Source organism: Oncorhynchus keta, chromosome 25, assembly GCF_023373465.1.
Source record: "Oncorhynchus keta strain PuntledgeMale-10-30-2019 chromosome 25, Oket_V2, whole genome shotgun sequence".
NCBI lineage: Eukaryota > Metazoa > Chordata > Actinopteri > Salmoniformes > Salmonidae > Oncorhynchus > Oncorhynchus keta.
In genome coordinates, this window is record NC_068445.1 from 31830267 (window position 1) to 31850271 (window position 20005).

The window sequence follows — 20005 nt, forward strand, 5'->3', positions numbered from 1 at the left end:
AACAGTCTTAGTATACTGTAGCCTGGGTAACACATTGTTTCTGCATTGATTCAACAGGACTACCCCACTGGGCATAAACTGGTTGAATCAATGTTGTTTCCACGTCATTTCAACAGTGGAAAACTGATTGAATTTGCAAAAAGTCATCAACTTAAGACATTTTGAGAATCTTTTAACCTACTATAAATCAAATGACATTGTTTTATTGATTTCACGTTGAATTAACGTTAGTTGACAACTCATTCAAATGCAAATTAAAACTAGACGTTGAACTGACACATGTGCACAGTGGGACATAACTGCCCTGGCAAAACCACAAGTTGACTCCAGCAGAAACCTGTTTGGTAGTACTGTTCTCTTTTTACTTAACAACATGACACAGACTCTCTTTGGTTTTATGTGTGCTTTCCAACGCTCTCTGTAGCTACGGTTATTTAACTAAAGGCCTTGATAATACAGTAATCTTCCAATACAGTGATGTTCAAATTTCTGCAGCCACAACAGACGCTCTCTGTTTGGACCAACGTAAAGCTAGTGTAACTCACTGCTTGTTATTTGCCTAGTTAAATGTTTAATTTACATTTACAAGGAATATAACAGAGCGACCATCTTGTGAAAGGCTTCTCGATCAAAAACAAAACCATGAAAAGCCTTTGATTGTGTGGAACTAAACTCTCACCCACTCACTCTCATTTAAAAGAACAGCTATGATCTAGCTAGCCTGATGTGATTCCCTGGAGTTAGAGGACGGTTGATCATATCCCACACTAAAACACGGGTTGTCTTTCATTCTTAGAAAAGAGGAACACCAGGATACACTGTGGCTCTCTAAGCAGTGACTGACTGACTGAGATATATTTACAGTACGTATTGATTGATCGATTGATTTAATTATGTAAGTTACCTGTGACAGCGTAGCTCAAGTCATCTTTCTCTGTGGGGACGACCTCTTTACCGTCAGGGAAAGGAAGATTCTCGGGCACCTCATCTGTTATTGGAGAACAGAGAGAGTGAGAGTTAGAGAATGAGAGAGTGCGATAGTGAGTGAGAGAATGAGAGAGTAAGAGATTGAGAGAGCGAGATACTGAGAGAATGAGAGCGAAAGAGAGAGTGAAAGCGTGAGAGAATGAAAGAGAAGAGAGAAAGAAAGGACTGCAAGATTGAAGAGAGTGAGATAGAAGAGGAAGATGAGTCAGGAAGAAAGGAAGGAGATGGATGATGAAGTACGAGTAGAGCGCAAGAAGAGAAATGAGAACGGAGAGAGATGGAGTGATATGGTGAGAGAAATAGAGGATGAGAACGGAGAGATACGATGGAGTGATATGGTGAGAGAAATAGAGGATGAGAACGGAGAGAGACGGAGTGATATGGTGAGAGAAATAGAGGATGAGAACGGAGAGAGACGATGGAGTGATATGGTGAGAGAAATAGAGGATGAGAACGGAGAGAGATGGTGAGAGAAATAGAGGATGAGAACGGAGAGAGACGATGGAGTGAGATGGTGAGAGAAATAGAGGATGAGAACGGAGAGAGACGATGGAGTGATATGGTGAGAGAAATAGAGGTTGAGAATGGAGAGAGACAATAGAGTGATATGGTGAGAGAAATATAGGATGAGAACGGAGAGAGATGGTGAGAGAAATAGAGGATGAGAACAGAGAGAAACTATGGAGTGATATGGGGAGAGAAATAGAGGATGAGAACGGAAAGAGATGGTGGAGTGATATGGTGAGAGAAATAGAGGATGAGAACGGAGAGAGACGATGGAGTGATATGGTGAGAGAAATAGAGGATGAGAACAGAGAGAGACGATGGAGTGATATGGTGAGAGAAATAGAGGATGAGAACAGAGAGAGACGATGGAGTGATATGGTGAGAGAAATAGAGGATGAGAACAGAGAGAGACGATGGAGTGATATGGTGAGAGAAATAGAGGATGAGAACAGAGAGAGACGATGGAGTGATATGGTGAGAGAAATAGAGGATGAGAACGGAGAGATACGATGGAGTGATATGGTGAGAGAAATAAAGGATGAGAACGGAAAGAGATGGTGGAGTGATATGGTGAGAGAAATAGAGGATGAGAACGGAGAGAGACGATGGAGTGATATGGTGAGAGAAATAGAGGATGAGAACAGAGAGAGACGATGGAGTGATATGGTGAGAGAAATAGAGGATGAGAACAGAGAGAGACGATGGAGTGATATGGTGAGAGAAATAGAGGATGAGAACAGAGAGAGACGATGGAGAGAAATGATATGGTGAGAGAGAAATAGAGGATGAGAACAGAGAGAGACGATGGAGTGATATGGTGAGAGAAATAGAGGATGAGAACAGAGAGAGACGATGGAGTGATATGGTGAGAGAAATAGAGGATGAGAACAGAGAGAGACGATGGAGTGATATGGTGAGAGAAATGATGAGAACAGAAATAGAGGATGAGAACAGAGAGAGACGATGGAGTGATATGGTGAGAGAAATAGAGGATGAGAACAGAGAGAGACGATGGAGTGATATGGTGAGAGAAATAGAGGATGAGAACAGAGAGAGACGATGGAGTGATATGGTGAGAGAAATAGAGGATGAGAACAGAGAGAGACGATGGAGTGATATGGTGAGAGAAATAGAGGATGAGAACAGAGAGAGACGATGGAGTGATATGGTGAGAGAAATAGAGGATGAGAACAGAGAGAGACGATGGAGTGATATGGTGAGAGAAATAGAGGATGAGAACGGAGAGAGACGATGGAGTGATATGGTGAGAGAAATAAAGGATGAGAACGGAAAGAGATGGTGAGAGAAATAGAGGGGTACTGGAGAGTAAGATACTGTAGGAGTGGAAATATGGAGCAATGGTAGAGTAAAACAGTAGTGGAAATATGGACACAGTAACGTAATGAAAACTTGTAACTTTCACACAAAGTACAGATGAGCTGAGCTTAGCTATGAATGTCACTGACAGACCTTCATATGAGATGATCTTTCCATCATCTGATTTAAAACTCATTGGTTAAAGCAGCATTTCTCAAACTCGGTACTCTGGACTCCAAGGGGCAGAAGTTTTGGTTTTTGCCCTAATACCACACAGCTGATTCAAACGATCAAATCTGGATGATTAGTTCATTATTTTAACTAGCTGCGTAGTGCTGGGGCAAAAACCAAAACGTGCTCACCTTGGGGTCCCGAGGACCGAGTTTGGGAAACCCTGGGTTAAAGACTCCAGGTGGTTTGATATAGAGAGGAGCTGGAGAAGAAATGTACAAGTCCAAATAGTTCAGTATGTGCTGTTATAAACTTATAAACGAATAGCTAGTATGTAAAATACTTTACTAACTACTTGGAAATTACTATTCAAGTTATTTCAAAATGACATTTTACAGTTGTTGGTACCTTTATCCCATTCATCCATCTAGTCAGTCAGTCAGTCAGTCAGTCAGTCAGTCAGTCAGTCAGTCAGTCAGTCAGTCAGTCATTGTCAGTCGTTTTAGGAAACTGAGGTTTAAACATACATTTGGCTTCCCAGTAGTCTTCATCTTCCGTGTCCACCTCTCCATCCACCACAAGAGGGGGGGATGTGGCCGTCGGGTCCTCTCCCTTCCAATAGTCATCTTCTGGGTCGACCACTGGGCCTGCAGGCTCCTCCTCCTCTCCCTTCCAGTAGTCATCCTCTGAGTCAGTCTCTGGGGTGGCTGGCTTATCATCATCAGGGTTCCAGTACTCATCCTCTGAGTCAGTCTCTGGGGTGGCTGGCTTATCATCATCAGGGTTCCAGTACTCATCCTCTGAGTCAGTCTCTGGGGTGGCTGGCTTATCATCATCAGGGTTCCAGTACTCATCCTCTGAGTCAGTCTCTGGGGTGGCTGGCTTATCATCATCAGGGTTCCAGTACTCATCCTCTGAGTCAGTCTCTGGGGTGGCTGGCTTATCATCATCAGGGTTCCAGTAGTCATCCTCTGAGTCAGTCTCTGGGGTGGCTGGCTTATCATCATCAGGGTTCCAGTACTCATCCTCTGAGTCAGTCTCTGGGGTGGCTGGCTTATCATCATCAGGGTTCCAGTAGTCATCCTCTGAGTCAGTCTCTGGGGTGGCTGGCTTATCATCATCAGGGTTCCAGTACTCATCCTCTGTCAGAGGGACACAGGACAGTAGATTTAACATTATTATTGTGGAGAAAATCCATATACTTTTCAATAGTACAAATAAGATCAACATTTTGATTGGTATTAGAACACTGAGGCACCAGCTCAGCCCAAACAACTTAGCACTCACAAATGACAAATCATTATATGGTTAATTTACCAATTCTAGTCTGTCTTAAAGAACCAGTGAGGTCAAAAACGAGATTTTCTGTGTTTCATATATACAGTATTTACACACTGAAGTTGGAATAATACGGTGAAATTGTGAAAATTACAATAATACCCTTTAGCGTTAGAGCTGTTTATAAAGATAGCCTGAAATGTTTGCCTGTTTAGGTGGGATGGAGTTTTGGCTTGCCTGGTGACATCACCAGGCTGCAAATGAGTTAATAAACCAATAAGAGTTCCAAACCTCTCTGCCAATAACAGCTAATCGGCAGTTTTCCCCTCTCCACTCAGAACACTCCCAGGCAGTCCTAGCAAAATTCTTGCTTGAGAAATTGCTCTTTACTTAAGAAGCTGTTTTTTGTTAATTTTTTTCAAAAAATTTTATGAAAATAATCACAGTAAGGTACTTAATTGTTAACCAGAAATGATTTGATACTGAGATGAAAACAGCTGCATTGGACCTTTAACTAGAGTGGTGTGTAACTAAATTACCTGGCTCTGTGTACACCTCTGTGGTAGTGGTCGGTGGTAGTGTGGTAGTGGTCGGTGGTGGAGTTGTTGGTGCTTTGCCGCGGCGGCCTCCCTTGTCCTTCAGCTTTTTGTCTGCTTTAGACTCCTTGTTCTTCTTGTCCTTCTTACCCTTTTTTTTCTTCCCTTTGCCCTCCTCCTCCTCTGGGGCTCTCCTGACCCGGGCTTGGAGATGGACGAAGAAGCAAAGGAAAGTGAATAAACTCGATCATGTTGACCCCCGAGGGCCCAATAGGAGGCCTTACAGCTCCTACCGGATATGTATATCGCTCTGGATGAGAGCTTCTGCTAAATTACTCAATTGTAAATGTAATGTAAATGTTGAAATTGATAGGGCAATATGGCATTCAAACAACGGCTATAAATCAACACCAACTTTCTGCAATTGAAACAGAATGATGAGAGAGCGAGGGACGGAGAGAGAGAGACAGACAGAGATCCCGGTCCAGACATGTGTACCGGGAAGTGGGTCTGCCAGACAGCATCACTAGCAGGGGGCACCGCTGAGCTAACGTCTGGCAGACAGGCTGTGTATGTGTGTGTGGCCGGGGGGAGATGACGGTGTCCTGTGCAGAAGAAAGCCTCCTCTGTTCTATCTACAAAAAAGGTTTGGGGTAGTTTCCCCTTTTTTCCCCCAATTTCGTGATATCCAATTGGTAGTTAGTCTTGTCCCATCACTGAAACTCCCCTACTGACTTGGGCCAGGCAAAAGTCGAGAGCCATGCGTCCTCTGAAACACAACCCTGCCAAGCCGCATTGCTTCTTGACACGTTGCTCACTTAACCCGGAAGCCAGCCGCACCAATGTGTCGGAAGAATCACCATCCAGTTGGCGACCAAAGTCAGCTTGGAGTCGCTAGAGCATGATAAGACAAGGAAATCCCGGGCCAGCCAAACCCTGCCCTAACCCGGACAACGCTGGGCCGATTGTGCTCTGCTTCATGGGTCTCCCAGTCAGGGCCAGTTGTGACACATCCTGGGATCAAACCCGGGCCTGTAGTGACACCTCAAACACTGTAATGCAGTTCCTTAGACTGCTGCGCCACTCGGGAGGCCCAGGTCACACAAACACATACACGTACACACAGACACACCTCAAGAAGAGGAACTATAGCGACATCATCATACTCATGGTCAAGGAGATCTGGGCTTATCTAAGTGTTACCACATGATGTCCCATTTGAATATTCCAAAATCACATACTAGGACTGTAGGTTTCTATTTGATGTGGAATGGATAATGAAGCTGTTCTTCTTTCTGGCCTTTCCTCTGAATGAACATATTTACAGAATTTTGCATGTTATGAATAATATGTGGATGTAATTATCCTCTTGTGCTGCTTATGGTTCTGCCTCAATCGCCACTGGAAGGCATTGTATTGTATGGTATTGTAATGTAACATATTGGGAAGCAAAAAGTTGTGTAAATCCAGAAGTCAGTGGAGCCTCATTGGCATTTCACTATCTCTCTTCATGGCTGTCTGAATATCAGTGCCAGTGACATAACTGTGGAACGGCGATGTCTTCATGGAAAATATTCCTCTCCATTAGTAAACTAAGTCAAACTGTAATGACATGCTGTTAGGGCATTATCAACATTGTCCCGTCTGACTCTGTGTGGTTGGTCATTCTCATATCTTCTCAATGGTGGACAAATAGGTATAACAGTAGTAGCAACTATCCCATAGCACACTACAAACTATGTAACAATGTCTACCTACTGTAAAACATACACTGAACAAAAAAATGGACGCAACATGTTAAGTGTTGGTTCCATGTTTCATGAGCTTAAATAAAGATTTCCATACGCACAAAAAGCTTATTTCTCTAAAATGTTGTGCACAAATTTGTTTACGTCCTTGCTAGTAAGCAATTGTCCTTTGCCAATATAATCCATCCATATGGCATATTAAGCTGATTAAACAGCATGATCACTACACAGGTGTAACTTGTGCTGGGGACAATAAAAGGCCACTCTAATTTTTTTTTTTTACCTAACAATAAAAATTGAAATTTTAACCCATGGGTTAACTGCCTTGTTCAGGGGCAGAAGAACAGATTATTTACCTTGTCTGCTTGGGATCCGATCTTGCAATCTTTCAGTTACTAGTCCAACACTCTAACCACTAGGCTACCTGCCGACCCAGTTTTGTCACACAACACAATGACACAGATGTCTCAAGTTTTGCGAGAGCGTGCAATTGGCATGCTGACTGCAGGAATGTCCACCAGAGCTGTTGCCAGAGACTTGAATGTTAATGTCTCTACCATAAGCTGCCTCCAACGTTGTTTTAGAGAATTTGGCAGTGTCCAACTGCAGACCACGTATTCCCAGGGCCGGTCCCGGCCATTCTGCCGCCCTAGGCAAGCCTAAAAAAATTGCCTTCCCATGCAAAACTAGAACAGTCCCAGTAAACAAAATAACATTGAAAAGACATCTAAAATAGTATTTTCCAGACATTGAAGTTAGGTTCAATTTACTTTCTGAATGAAAGGTGAAAATGTTTTTTTTTTCCGGACATTGAAAATATGCATTTTCCAGACGTTGAAATCAACATAATTTTTGGTTCTGAATAAAAGTTGAAAAGACGTCATTTAGAAACGTCTATGTTTGGACCAAATCAAGGCCGGTCCAGACAGGACCAAGTCTGAACCAAACATAGACGTCAATGTTTGGGCCAAATCAATGCCGGTTGATACCAGACAAAATCTGAACCAACGTCCATGGACATGGAATGCAAGGCCAGTCCGGATTGCACCAAAAAAAGACATCCAGTCCGGACAGAGCAACAACAACAAAAAAGACATCCAGTCCAGACAGAGCAACAACAACAAAAAGACATCCAGTCTGGACAGAGCAACAACAACAAAAAAGACATCCAGTCTGGACAGAGCAACAACAACAAAAAAGACATCCAGTCCGGACAGAGCAACAACAACAAAAAGACATCCAGTCTGGACAGAGCAACAACAACAAAAAAGACATCCAGTCTGGACAGAGCAACAACAACAAAAAGACATCCAGTCCGGACAGAGCAACAACAACAAAAAGACATCCAGTCTGGACAGAGCAACAACAACAAAAAGACATCCAGTCCGGACAGAGCAACAACAACAAAAAGACATCCAGTCTGGACAGAGCAACAACAACAAAAAGACATCCAGTCTGGACAGAGCAACAACAACAAAAAAGACATCCAGTCTGGACAGAGCAACAACAACAAAAAGACATCCAGTCTGGACAGAGCAACAACAACAAAAAGACATCCAGTCTGGACAGAGCAACAACAAAAAAGACATCCAGTCTGGACAGAGCAACAACAACAAAAAGACATCCAGTCTGGACAGAGCAACAACAACAAAAAAGACATCCAGTCTGGACAGAGCAACAACAACAAAAAGACATCCAGTCTGGACAGAGCAACAACAACAAAAAGACATCCAGTCTGGACAGAGCAACAACAACAAAATACATCCAGTCTGGACAGAGCAACAACAACAAAAAGACATCCAGTCTGGACAGAGCAACAACAACAAAAAGACATCCAGTCTGGACAGAGCAACAACAACAAAAAAGACATCCAGTCTGGACAGAGCAACAACAACAAAAAAGACATCCAGTCTGGACAGAGCAACAACAACAAAAAAGACATCCAGTCTGGACAGAGCAACAACAACAAAAATACATCCAGTCTGGACAGAGCAACAACAACAAAAATACATCCAGTCTGGACAGAGCAACAACAACAAAAGACATCCAGTCTGGACAGAGCAACAACAACAAAAAGACATCCAGTCTGGACAGAGCAACAACAACAAAAAGACATCCAGTCTGGACAGAGCAACAACAACAAAAAGACATCCAGTCCGGACAGAGCAACAACAACAAAAAGACATCCAGTCTGGACAGAGCAACAACAACAAAAGACATCCAGTCTGGACAGAGCAACAACAACAAAAAAGACATCCATTCTGGACAGAGCAACAACAACAAAAAGACATCCAGTCTGGACAGAGCAACAACAACAAAAAGACATCCAGTCTGGACAGAGCAACAACAACAAAAAGACATCCAGTCTGGACAGAGCAACAACAACAAAAAGACATCCAGTCTGGACAGAGCAACAACAACAAAAGACATCCAGTCTGGACAGAGCAACAACAACAAAAGACATCCAGTCTGGACAGAGCAACAACAAAAAGACATCCAGTCTGGACAGAGCAACAACAACAAAAAGACATCCAGTCTGGACAGAGCAACAACAACAAAAGACATCCAGTCTGGACAGAGCAACAACAACAAAAAGACATCCAGTCTGGACAGAGCAACAACAACAAAAAGACATCCAGTCCGGACAGAGCAACAACAACAAAAAGACATCCAGTCTGGACAGAGCAACAACAACAAAAAGACATCCAGTCTGGACAGAGCAACAACAACAAAAAGACATCCAGTCTGGACAGAGCAACAACAACAAAAATACATCCAGTCTGGACAGAGCAACAACAACAAAAAGACATCCAGTCTGGACAGAGCAACAACAACAAAAAGACATCCAGTCTGGACAGAGCAACAACAACAAAAGACATCCAGTCTGGACAGAGCAACAACAACAAAAGACATCCAGTCTGGACAGAGCAACAACAACAAAAAGACATCCAGTCTGGACAGAGCAACAACAACAAAAAAGACATCCAGTCTGGACAGAGCAAAAAACAAAAAGACATCCAGTCTGGACAGAGCAACAACAACAAAAAGACATCCAGTCTGGACAGAGCAACAACAACAAAAGACATCCAGTCTGGACAGAGCAACAACAACAAAAAGACATCCAGTCTGGACAGAGCAACAACAACAAAAAAGACATCCAGTCTGGACAGAGCAACAACAACAAAAAGACATCCAGTCTGGACAGAGCAACAACAACAAAAGACATCCAGTCCGGACAGAGCAACAACAACAAAAAGACATCCAGTCCGGACAGAGCAACAACAACAAAAGACATCCAGTCCGGACAGAGCAACAACAACAAAAAGACATCCAGTCTGGACAGAGCAACAACAACAAAAAGACATCCAGTCTGGACAGAGCAACAACAACAAAAAGACATCCAGTCTGGACAGAGCAACAACAACATCCAGTCTGGACAGAGCAACAACAACAAAAGACATCCATTCTGGACAGAGCAACAACAACAAAAAGACATCCAGTCTGGACAGAGCAACAACAACAAAAAGACATCCAGTCTGGACAGAGCAACAACAACAAAAAGACATCCAGTCTGGACAGAGCAACAACAACAAAAAGACATCCAGTCTGGACAGAGCAACAACAACAAAAAGACATCCAGTCCGGACAGAGCAACAACAACAAAAAGACATCCAGTCTGGACAGAGCAACAACAACAAAAAGACATCCAGTCTGGACAGAGCAACAACAACAAAAGACATCCAGTCTGGACAGAGCAACAACAACAAAAAGACATCCAGTCTGGACAGAGCAACAACAACAAAAAGACATCCAGTCTGGACAGAGCAACAACAACAAAAAGACATCCAGTCTGGACAGAGCAACAACAACAAAAAGACATCCAGTCTGGACAGAGCAACAACAACAAAAAGACATCCAGTCTGGACAGAGCAACAACAACAAAAAAGACATCCAGTCTGGACAGAGCAACAACAACAAAAAGACATCCAGTCTGGACAGAGCAACAACAACAAAAAGACATCCAGTCTGGACAGAGCAACAACAACAAAAGACATCCAGTCTGGACAGAGCAACAACAACAAAAAGACATCCAGTCTGGACAGAGCAACAACAACAAAAAGACATCCAGTCTGGACAGAGCAACAACAACAAAAAGACATCCAGTCTGGACAGAGCAACAACAACAAAAAGACATCCAGTCTGGACAGAGCAACAACAACAAAAAGACATCCAGTCTGGACAGAGCAACAACAACAAAAAGACATCCAGTCTGGACAGAGCAACAACAACAAAAAGACATCCAGTCTGGACAGAGCAACAACAACAAAAGACATCCAGTCTGGACAGAGCAACAACAACAAAAATACATCCAGTCTGGACAGAGCAACAACAACAAAAAGACATCCAGTCTGGACAGAGCAACAACAACAAAAGACATCCAGTCTGGACAGAGCAACAACAACAAAAGACATCCAGTCTGGACAGAGCAACAACAACAAAAGACATCCAGTCTGGACAGAGCAACAACAACAAAAGACATCCAGTCTGGACAGAGCAACAACAACAAAAGACATCCAGTCTGGACAGAGCAACAACAACAAAAAGACATCCAGTCTGGACAGAGCAACAACAACAAAAAGACATCCAGTCTGGACAGAGCAACAACAACAAAAAGACATCCAGTCTGGACAGAGCAACAACAACAAAAAGACATCCAGTCTGGACAGAGCAACAACAACAAAAAGACATCCAGTCTGGACAGAGCAACAACAACAAAAAGACATCCAGTCTGGACAGAGCAACAACAACAAAAGACATCCAGTCTGGACAGAGCAACAACAACAAAAAGACATCCAGTCTGGACAGAGCAACAACAACAAAAGACATCCAGTCTGGACAGAGCAACAACAACAAAAAGACATCCAGTCTGGACAGAGCAACAACAACAAAAAGACATCCAGTCTGGACAGAGCAACAACAACAAAAAGACATCCAGTCTGGACAGAGCAACAACAACAAAAAGACATCCAGTCTGGACAGAGCAACAACAACAAAAAGACATCCAGTCTGGACAGAGCAACAACAACAAAAAGACATCCAGTCTGGACAGAGCAACAACAACAAAAAGACATCCAGTCTGGACAGAGCAACAACAACAAAAAGACATCCAGTCTGGACAGAGCAACAACAACAAAAAGACATCCAGTAGACGTCGGTGTCGGTCCTGACATTTTGTTTTAATTATTGTGAATGGGTTATGTTTTACCCTGGCTATATCTGCTAGATGATTCATGTTCGATTACTTTGTGGACGGAATGTTGGTAGCGCGTCGCAGCGATGCTTCTCTCCAACAGAGAGACGAGCTGGGAATAAACAATCCAAATATTTTGCAGCCTTACCTTTGACAAAGTGGGAGCTGCTTATCACAGGGCGGCATCAGTGCTCACCTAAAAAGCCCATATGCCACTGTTTAAGAGAAATTTACATTGTTTTTTGGCAGAATTATGTGAGATTTAATGTGTTGTTGGAGGTGCATCTTTATCAATTTAGTTCAGAAAATGATACCCTCGTCAATGTGCCGCCACAGGCCACAGCCTAAATCTGCCAAAATGAGCGGGCTGGCACCGTGTATTCCCAGTCATGTGAAATCCATAGATGTATTTCAATTGACTGATTTCCTTATATGAACTGTAACTCAGTGAAATCTTCAAAATTGAGGCATGTTGCATTTTATATTTTTCTTCAGTGTGGTTACACAGTACCTACTAACTAATATAATTACCATATAAATACAGTTTTAGTGCAACCAAATTGGGAAATTGGTCTGATTCAACCAACATATGTGTGTGCTGAAGTTTACTAGATTTTAAGCTGTGAAACTCAGAAACAAATGTACTTTATGATTAAAACTTCATCATCATCTCTGTCTCAGAGGGTGATTCCTTCCACTGTAGAGTGGGGTTCTGTGGTCACTGTTCACCCATGATTACAGCACAATCAGTGGAAAAGAAAAGTTGACTGTACAAATCTGTTTGCAAGATGCTCAGCTCAGAGCCCAGCCAGGTCTGTTACTGCAGCAGCAGACTAAATCTTCCCCAGTCTCAGTCCCAGTCCAAGTCCCAGTCCCAGTCTCAGTCCCAGTCTCAGTCCCAGTCCAAGTACCAGTCTAAGTCTACGTCCCAGTCCAAGTACCAGTCCCAGTCCTAGTCCAAGTACCAGTCTAAGTCCCAGTCCAAGTACCAGTCCCAGTCCAAGTACCAGTCTCAGTCTCAGTCCAAGTCCCAGTACAAGTACCAGTCTCAGTCTAAGTCCCAGTACCAGTCCCAGTCCCAGTCCAAGTACCAGTCTCAGTTCCAGTCCAAGTACCAGTCCCAGTCCCAGTCCCAGTCCAAGTACCAGTCTCAGTCCAAGTACCAGTCTCAATCTAAGTCCCAGTACCAGTCGCAGTCCCAGTCCCAGTCCCAGTCCCAGTCCAAGTACCAGTCTCAGTCTAAGCCCCAGTCCCAGTCCAAGTACCAGTCCCAGTCCCAGTCCAAGTACCAGTCCCAGTCTAAGTCCCAGTCCAAGTCCCAGTCCCAGTCCAAGTACCAGTCCCAGTCCCAGTACCAGTCCTAGTCCAAGTCTCAGTCTAAGTCCCAGTCCAAGTACCAGTCCCAGTCCAAGTACCAGCTCTGGTGCGTGCCAAGAGACACGGTCCAGATGGGTATGACAAAAGACAAAAGGAACACCTATGTGAGAATGCTGTTCATTGACTACAGCTCAGCGTTCAACACCATAGTGCCCTCCATATAATCACTAAGCTAAGGAACCTGGGATTATATTTTATTTGATTAGGATCTCTTTTCGTCCTCATTTGGACTGTTCTTCCAAGAGTTCTTAAAATACAATTTATAATATGATCATATTTTCACTTATAACACACTGTTACAAACAGACATAATATACTGACATGTTGACAAGATAAATACTCTAACAGTCTAAAAAGTATGATTCTTCATCTACCATAGTCCAGCACAGCTTTCCTATGTATTATATTTAAATGGTTTTAAAGTATTGTTTGAATTTATATATTGAAAAGTTTCTTGTATGCTCAGATAAATTATTCAATTTCTTTATTGCTCTAAATCGAAATGTTATTTAGCCTTCTCTTTTCTGTCTAGATAACACATAGATGGTGGACAATCTATTCCTAGTGTCACGACTTCTACCAAAAACGTTGCCTCTCCTTGTTCGGGCGGTGCTCGGCGTTCGACGTCACCGGTCTTCCAGCCATCATTGATCCATTTTTAATTTTCCATTGGTTTTGTCTTGTCTTCCCACACACCTGTTTTCAATACCATTCATTACCTGTTGTGTATTTAACCCTCTGTTTCCCCTCATGTCTTTGTCAGAGTTGTGTTTATTGTATAGGTGCGCGACGGGTCCTCGTACCCATGTTTGTTTATATTCTATTCTTATTAGTGTTATGGAGCATGTTACGTGGACATTTATTAAAAGACCTGCACCTGACTTCCCTGCCACCTATACACACGACTTTGACACCTAGTATTTACTGAATGTCTGTCTCTGAATACTGTTGTGAATAGAGTTTGGCTGAACTTGTGGATGCATTTCCCCAGACCACAGAACAGTAGATTACCTGACTCCCAATTAATGCTTGGGTTGTTTACTTAAGAATCTTTCCCGGTAAATATTTAGCTATCCTTCTGATCATGCATGCAGTTTAAATATTTTGTTTTACATAGATGAGTTGTTTGAGACGACAATGATAAGCAGTTGTCTAGCTGCACTCCTAGTAGTTTGGTTTCTGCCACTTCCTAAGTTTGTACTCCCCCCATACTTAATTGTATCCCATGCTGTGTTGGCCTTTTCCTAGTGGAACAGACCAACATAACTTTGGTTTTCTTAGTGTTTAAAACAAGTTTGTTCCAGCAAACCCACTCCCTGATATTTTCCAAATCTACTTGTACAGCTTGCTGTACGTGTTGAACCGATTGGAGAAAGAGGACCGAGCATGCCCCCATTCTCAGCGACAGGGCTGCAGTGGAGCAGGTTGAGAGCTTCAAGTTCCTTGGTGTTCACATCACCAACAAACTAACATGGTCCAAGCACACCAAGAGAGGGCACGACAAAACCTATTCCACCTGGTAGGTCGCTCCTACCAGGTGGCGTGGCGAGAATCTGTCTCCTCACCACGCGCTCTCACCACTGGTGTCCCCCAGGGCTCTGTTCTAGGCCCTCTCCTATTCTCGCTATACACCAAGTCACTTGGCTCTGTCATAACCTCACATGGTCTCTCCTATCATTGCTATGCAGACGACACACAATTAATCTTCTCCTTTCCCCCTTCTGATGACCAGGTGGCGAATCGCATCTCTGCATGTCTGGCAGACATATCAGTGTGGATGACGGATCACCACCTCAAGCTGAACCTCGGCAAGACGGAGCTGCTCTTCCTCCCAGGGAAGGACTGCCCGTTCCATGATCTCGCCATCACGGTTGACAACTCCATTGTGTCCTCCTCCCAGAGCGCTAAGAACCTTGGCGTGATCCTGGACAACACCCTGTCGTTCTCAACTAACATCAAGGCGGTGGCCCGTTCCTGTAGGTTCATGCTCTACAACATCCGCAGAGAACGACCCTGCCTCACACAGGAAGCGGCGCAGGTCCTAATCCAGGCACTTGTCATCTCCCGTCTGGATTACTGCAACTCGCTGTTGGCTGGGCTCCCTGCCTGTGCCATTAAACCCCTACAACTCATCCAGAACGCCGCAGCCCGTCTGGTGTTCAACCTTCCCAAGTTCTCTCACGTCACCCCGCTCCTCCGCTCTCTCCACTGGCTTCCAGTTGAAGCTCGCATCCGCTACAAGACCATGGTGCTTGCCTACGGAGCTGTGAGGGGAACGGCACCTCAGTACCTCCAGGCTCTGATCAGGCCCTACACACCCAAACAAGGGCACTGCGTTCATCCACCTCTGGCCTGCTCGCCTCCCTACCACTGAGGAAGTACAGTTCCCGCTCAGCCCAGTCAAAACTGTTCGCTGCTCTGGCCCCCAATGGTGGAACAAACTCCCTCGCGACGCCAGGACAGCGGAGTCAATCACCACCTTCCGGAGACACCTGAAACCCCACCTCTTTAAGGAATACCTAGGATAGGATAAGTAATCCTTCTCACCCCCCTTTAAGATTTAGATGCACTATTGTAAAGTGACTGTTCTACTGGATGTCATAAGGTGAATGCACCAATTTGTAAGTCGCTCTGGATAAGAGCGTCTGCTAAATGACTTAAATGTAATGTCTTAAATGTCGGGAGACTGAAAAGATTTGACATGGGTCTTCAAATCCTCAAAAGGTTCTACAGATGCACCATCGAGAGCATCCTGACTGGTTGTATCACTGCCTGGTACGGCAACTACTCGGCCTCCGACCGCAAGGCACTACAGAGGGTAGTGTGTACGGCCCAGTACATCACTGGGGCCAAACTTCCTGCCATCCAGGACCTCTATACCAGGCGGTGTCAGGAAGAAGGCCCTAAAAAATTTCAAAGACTCAAGCCATCCTTGTCATAGACTGTTCTCATTGCTACCGCACGGCAAGCGGTACCGGAGCACCAAGTCTAGGTCCAAGAAGCTTCTAAACAGCTTCTACCCCAAGCCATAAAACTCCTGAACACCTATTCAAATAGCTACCCAAACTATTTGCATTGCCCCCCTTATTCACCGCTGCTACTCTCTGTTGTTATCTCCTATGCATAGTCACTTTAATAAATCTACCTACATTTATATATTACCTCAACTAACTGGTGCCCCCACACATTGACCTTGTATTGGTAACCCCCTGTATATAGTCTTACAAGTGTTATTTTACTGCTGCTCTTTAATTACTTGTTACTTTTATTTCTTATTCTTATCCGTATAACTGCATTGTTGGTTAGGGGCTCGTAAGTAAGCGTTTCAATGTAATACCTGTTGTATTCGGCACATTTGACTAATACAAATTGATTTTATTTTATTGTCTTGCTGTATAAATTGTAGTATCATCTGAAAATGTAGTGGTTTGAGTTTCAGATAAGGCATAAGGAAGGTTGTTGGTATATATTAAGTAAAGAAGTGGACCAAGGCAGCTGCCCTGTGGTATTCCACAGTTTAAAGCATGAGGGGAAGAAAATTAACCATTGAAATACAGTGGGGAGAACAAGTATTTGATACACTGCCAATTTTGTAGGTTTTCCTACTTACAAAGCATGTAGTTGTCTGTCAACAAAAATCCAGAAAATCACATTGTATGATTTTTAAGTAATTCATTTGCATTTTATTGCATGACATAAGTATTTGATCACCTACCAACCAGTAAGAATTCTGGCTCTCACAGATCTGTTAGTTTTTCTTTAAGAGGCCCTCCTGTTCTCCACTCATTACCTGTATTAAATGCACCTGTTTGAACTCGTTACCTGTATAAAAGACACCTGTCCACACACTCAATCAAAATATATTTTAGATTTTAGATTCTTCAAAGTAGAGACCCTTTGCCTTGATGACAGCTTTGCACACTCTTGGCATTGAGTAGGTGTGTCCAAACTTTTGACTGGTGGTATACAGAAGACAGCCCTATTTGGTAAAAGACCAAGTCCATATTATGGCAAGAACAGCTCATATAAGCAAAGAGAAACAACAGTTCATCATTACTTTAAAACATGAAGGTCAGTCAATCCATACAATTTCAAGAACTTTGTGCAGTCGCAAAAACCATCAAGAAGTGCCATGATGAAACTGGCACTCATGAGGACTGCCACAGGACAGGAAGACCCAAAGTTACCTCTGCTACAGAGGATAAGTTCCTTAGAGTTACCATCCTCAGAATTTTCAGACCAAATAAATGCTTCAGAGTTCAAGTATCAAACACATCTCAACATCAACTGTTCAGAGGAGACCTTATGAATCAGGCCTTCATGGTCAAATTGCTGCAAAGAAACTACTACTAAAGGACACTAATAAGAATAAGAGACTTGCTTGGGCCAAGAAACACGAGCAATGGACTTTAGACCGTTGGAAATCTGTCCTTTGGTCTGATGAGTCCAGGTTTCAGATTTTTGGTTCTAATTGCCGTGTCTTTGTGAAACGCAGAGTAGGTGAAAGGATGATCTCCGCATGTGTGGTTCCCACCGTGAACCAGGAGTTGTGATGGTGTGGAGGTGCTTATCTGGTGACACTGTCTGTGATTTATTTAGAATTCAAGGCACACTTAACCAGTATGGCTACAACAGCATTCTGCAGCGATATGCCATCAAATCTGGTCTGCGCTTGGGCCTCCCGGGTGGTTAAGGGCGCTGTACTGCAGCGCCAGCTGTGCCATCAGACTCCCTGGGTTTGCGCCCAGGCTCCGTCGTAACCGGCCGCGACCGGGAGGTCCGTGGGGCGACGCACAATTGGCCTAGCGTCGCCCGGGTTAGGGAGGGCTTGGTCGATAGGGGCGGCCTTGTCTCATTGCGCACCAGCAACTCCTGTAGCGGGCTGGGCGCAGTGTGCGCTAGCCAAAGTGGCCAGGTGCACTGTGTTTCCTCCGGCGCATTGGTGCGGCTGGCTTCCGGGTTGGATGCGCACTGTGTTAAGAAGCAGTGCGGCTTGGTTGGGTTGTGTATCGGAGGACGCATGACTTTCAACCTTTGTCTCTCCCGAGCTCGTACGGGAGTTGTAGCTACTACAACAATTGGATACCACGAAATTGGGGAGAAAAAGGGGTAAAATTCAACAAAAAAATTAAAAATTAATAAAAATGTCTGGTTTGTGCTTAGAGGGACTATCATTTGCTTTCAACAGGACAATGACCCAACACATATCCAGGCTCGAGGGTGCCAGGCTGCTTTTCATTACGCACACCTGTCACCATGATTACTGGCAGCTGCACAATATTGGACTCACCTGGACTCCATTACTTTGTGGATTACCCCCTCTATATTTGTCTGCTCTTCAGTTTGTTCCCTGTGTCAGCATTGATGATGTTATCTTTCTCCTGTCCAGATGCTGTCCCTGTTCTGTTTCATGTCTGTGTTTCATTAAGTGTTCACTCCCTGTACCTGCTTCTCGTCTCCAGCGTTGATCCTCACAGTAAGGGGCAGTAGGTAGCCTAGTAGTTAAGAGCGTTGGGCCAGTAAGCGAAAGATTGCTACATTGAATCCCCGAGCTGACAAAGTACAAATCTGTCGTTCTGCCCCTGAACAAGTCCATCATTATAAATATGAATGTGTTCTTAACTGACGTGCCTAGTTAAATATATATATTTTTTTTAAAGTACATTTAAAAAAGTAAGGGCTATTTGACCAGAAGGAGAGTTATTGAGTGCTGCATCCAGTGACCTGGCCTCCACATTCACCCGACCTCAACCCAATTGAGATGGTTTGAGATGATTTGGACCACAGAGTGAAGGAAAAGCAGCAAACAAGTGCTAAGCATATGTGGGAACTCCTTCAAGACTGTTGGAAAAGCATTTCCAGGTGAAGCTCGTTGAGAAAATGCCAAGAGAGTGCAAAGTTGTCATCAAGGCAAAGGGTGGCTACTTTATAGAATCTAAAATATATTTGGATTTGTTTAACACTTCTCTGGTTACTACATGATTCCATATGTGTTATTTCATAGTTTGATGTCTTCAGAAAATTGTAAAAATAAAGAAAAACCATTGAGTAGGTGTGTCCAAATGTTTGTCTGGTACTGTACATAGTAATTCAATCAATCACCTAACCTAACCTAACCAAACCTACATGTACATAAAGTGCATTCGGAAAGTATTCAGTGTTATTGCGTGTAGATTTAATCTTTAGATTATACTGTAAGACTGTAACAACAAAATGTAGAAAAAGTCAATGGGTCTGAATACTTTCCGAATACACTGTATTACCTCAATCAATCACCCCAACTACCTCGTACCCAAGTACACTGACTTGGTACCGGTACTCCTTAAATATATCCTTGTTATTGTTATTTTATTGAGTTACTATTTTCTTTTATCTATTTGCTCATTTTCTTACTTTTTAACCACATTGTTGGGAAAAAGCTTGTAAGCATTTCACGGTAAAGTGTACACTTGTTGTATTCGGTGCATGTGTCAAATAAAATGTGATTTGATTTTGTGAGCTGGAGACAAACAGGTGAGAGTGGTGTGTGCAGGGTATGTGTGTGTATACTGTTGGACAGGTCATAGTGACTGAACAGTGCCTGGGTAATTCAGGAAACCGCCGGCTACTTTTGAAACCAATGCTCTCCATTCATCTTCCATGTTCTCTGTGCCTTATCCCCTGTCCTCTGTGCCCTGTCTTCTGTCTGACAATGTAACATAATGTTCTCCAGTCCTGCTCCTGGAAAGGAGGCATCTGTTCCAGCCCAACAACCAGACGATGTAGATGTTTTTTTTCTATTAATGGTTTGATCATTAGTTGATACAGTGTGTTATTGCTGGGCTGGAACAAAG

General features: G+C 43.5%; 1 protein-coding gene across 6 annotated transcripts in view; it reads right to left on the reverse strand.

The window, feature by feature from the left end:
• LOC118373265 (inactive carboxypeptidase-like protein X2) overlaps positions 1 to 20005 on the reverse strand; it is a 39567-nt gene that overhangs the window by 18492 nt on the left and 1070 nt on the right. The window contains exons 2-4 of one of the 6 annotated variants that reach the window (XM_052479115.1): positions 4800 to 5000; positions 3510 to 3725; positions 905 to 988 (exon numbers count right to left, since the gene is read on the reverse strand). In XM_052479115.1, coding sequence (XP_052335075.1) covers positions 905 to 988; positions 3510 to 3725; positions 4800 to 5000 — 501 coding nt within the window. Of the gene's footprint in view, positions 1 to 904; positions 989 to 3509; positions 4125 to 4799; positions 5001 to 20005 lie in introns of all 6 variants that reach the window. The other 5 variants (XM_052479114.1, XM_052479113.1, XM_052479112.1 and 2 more) reach the window with 5 other exon arrangements.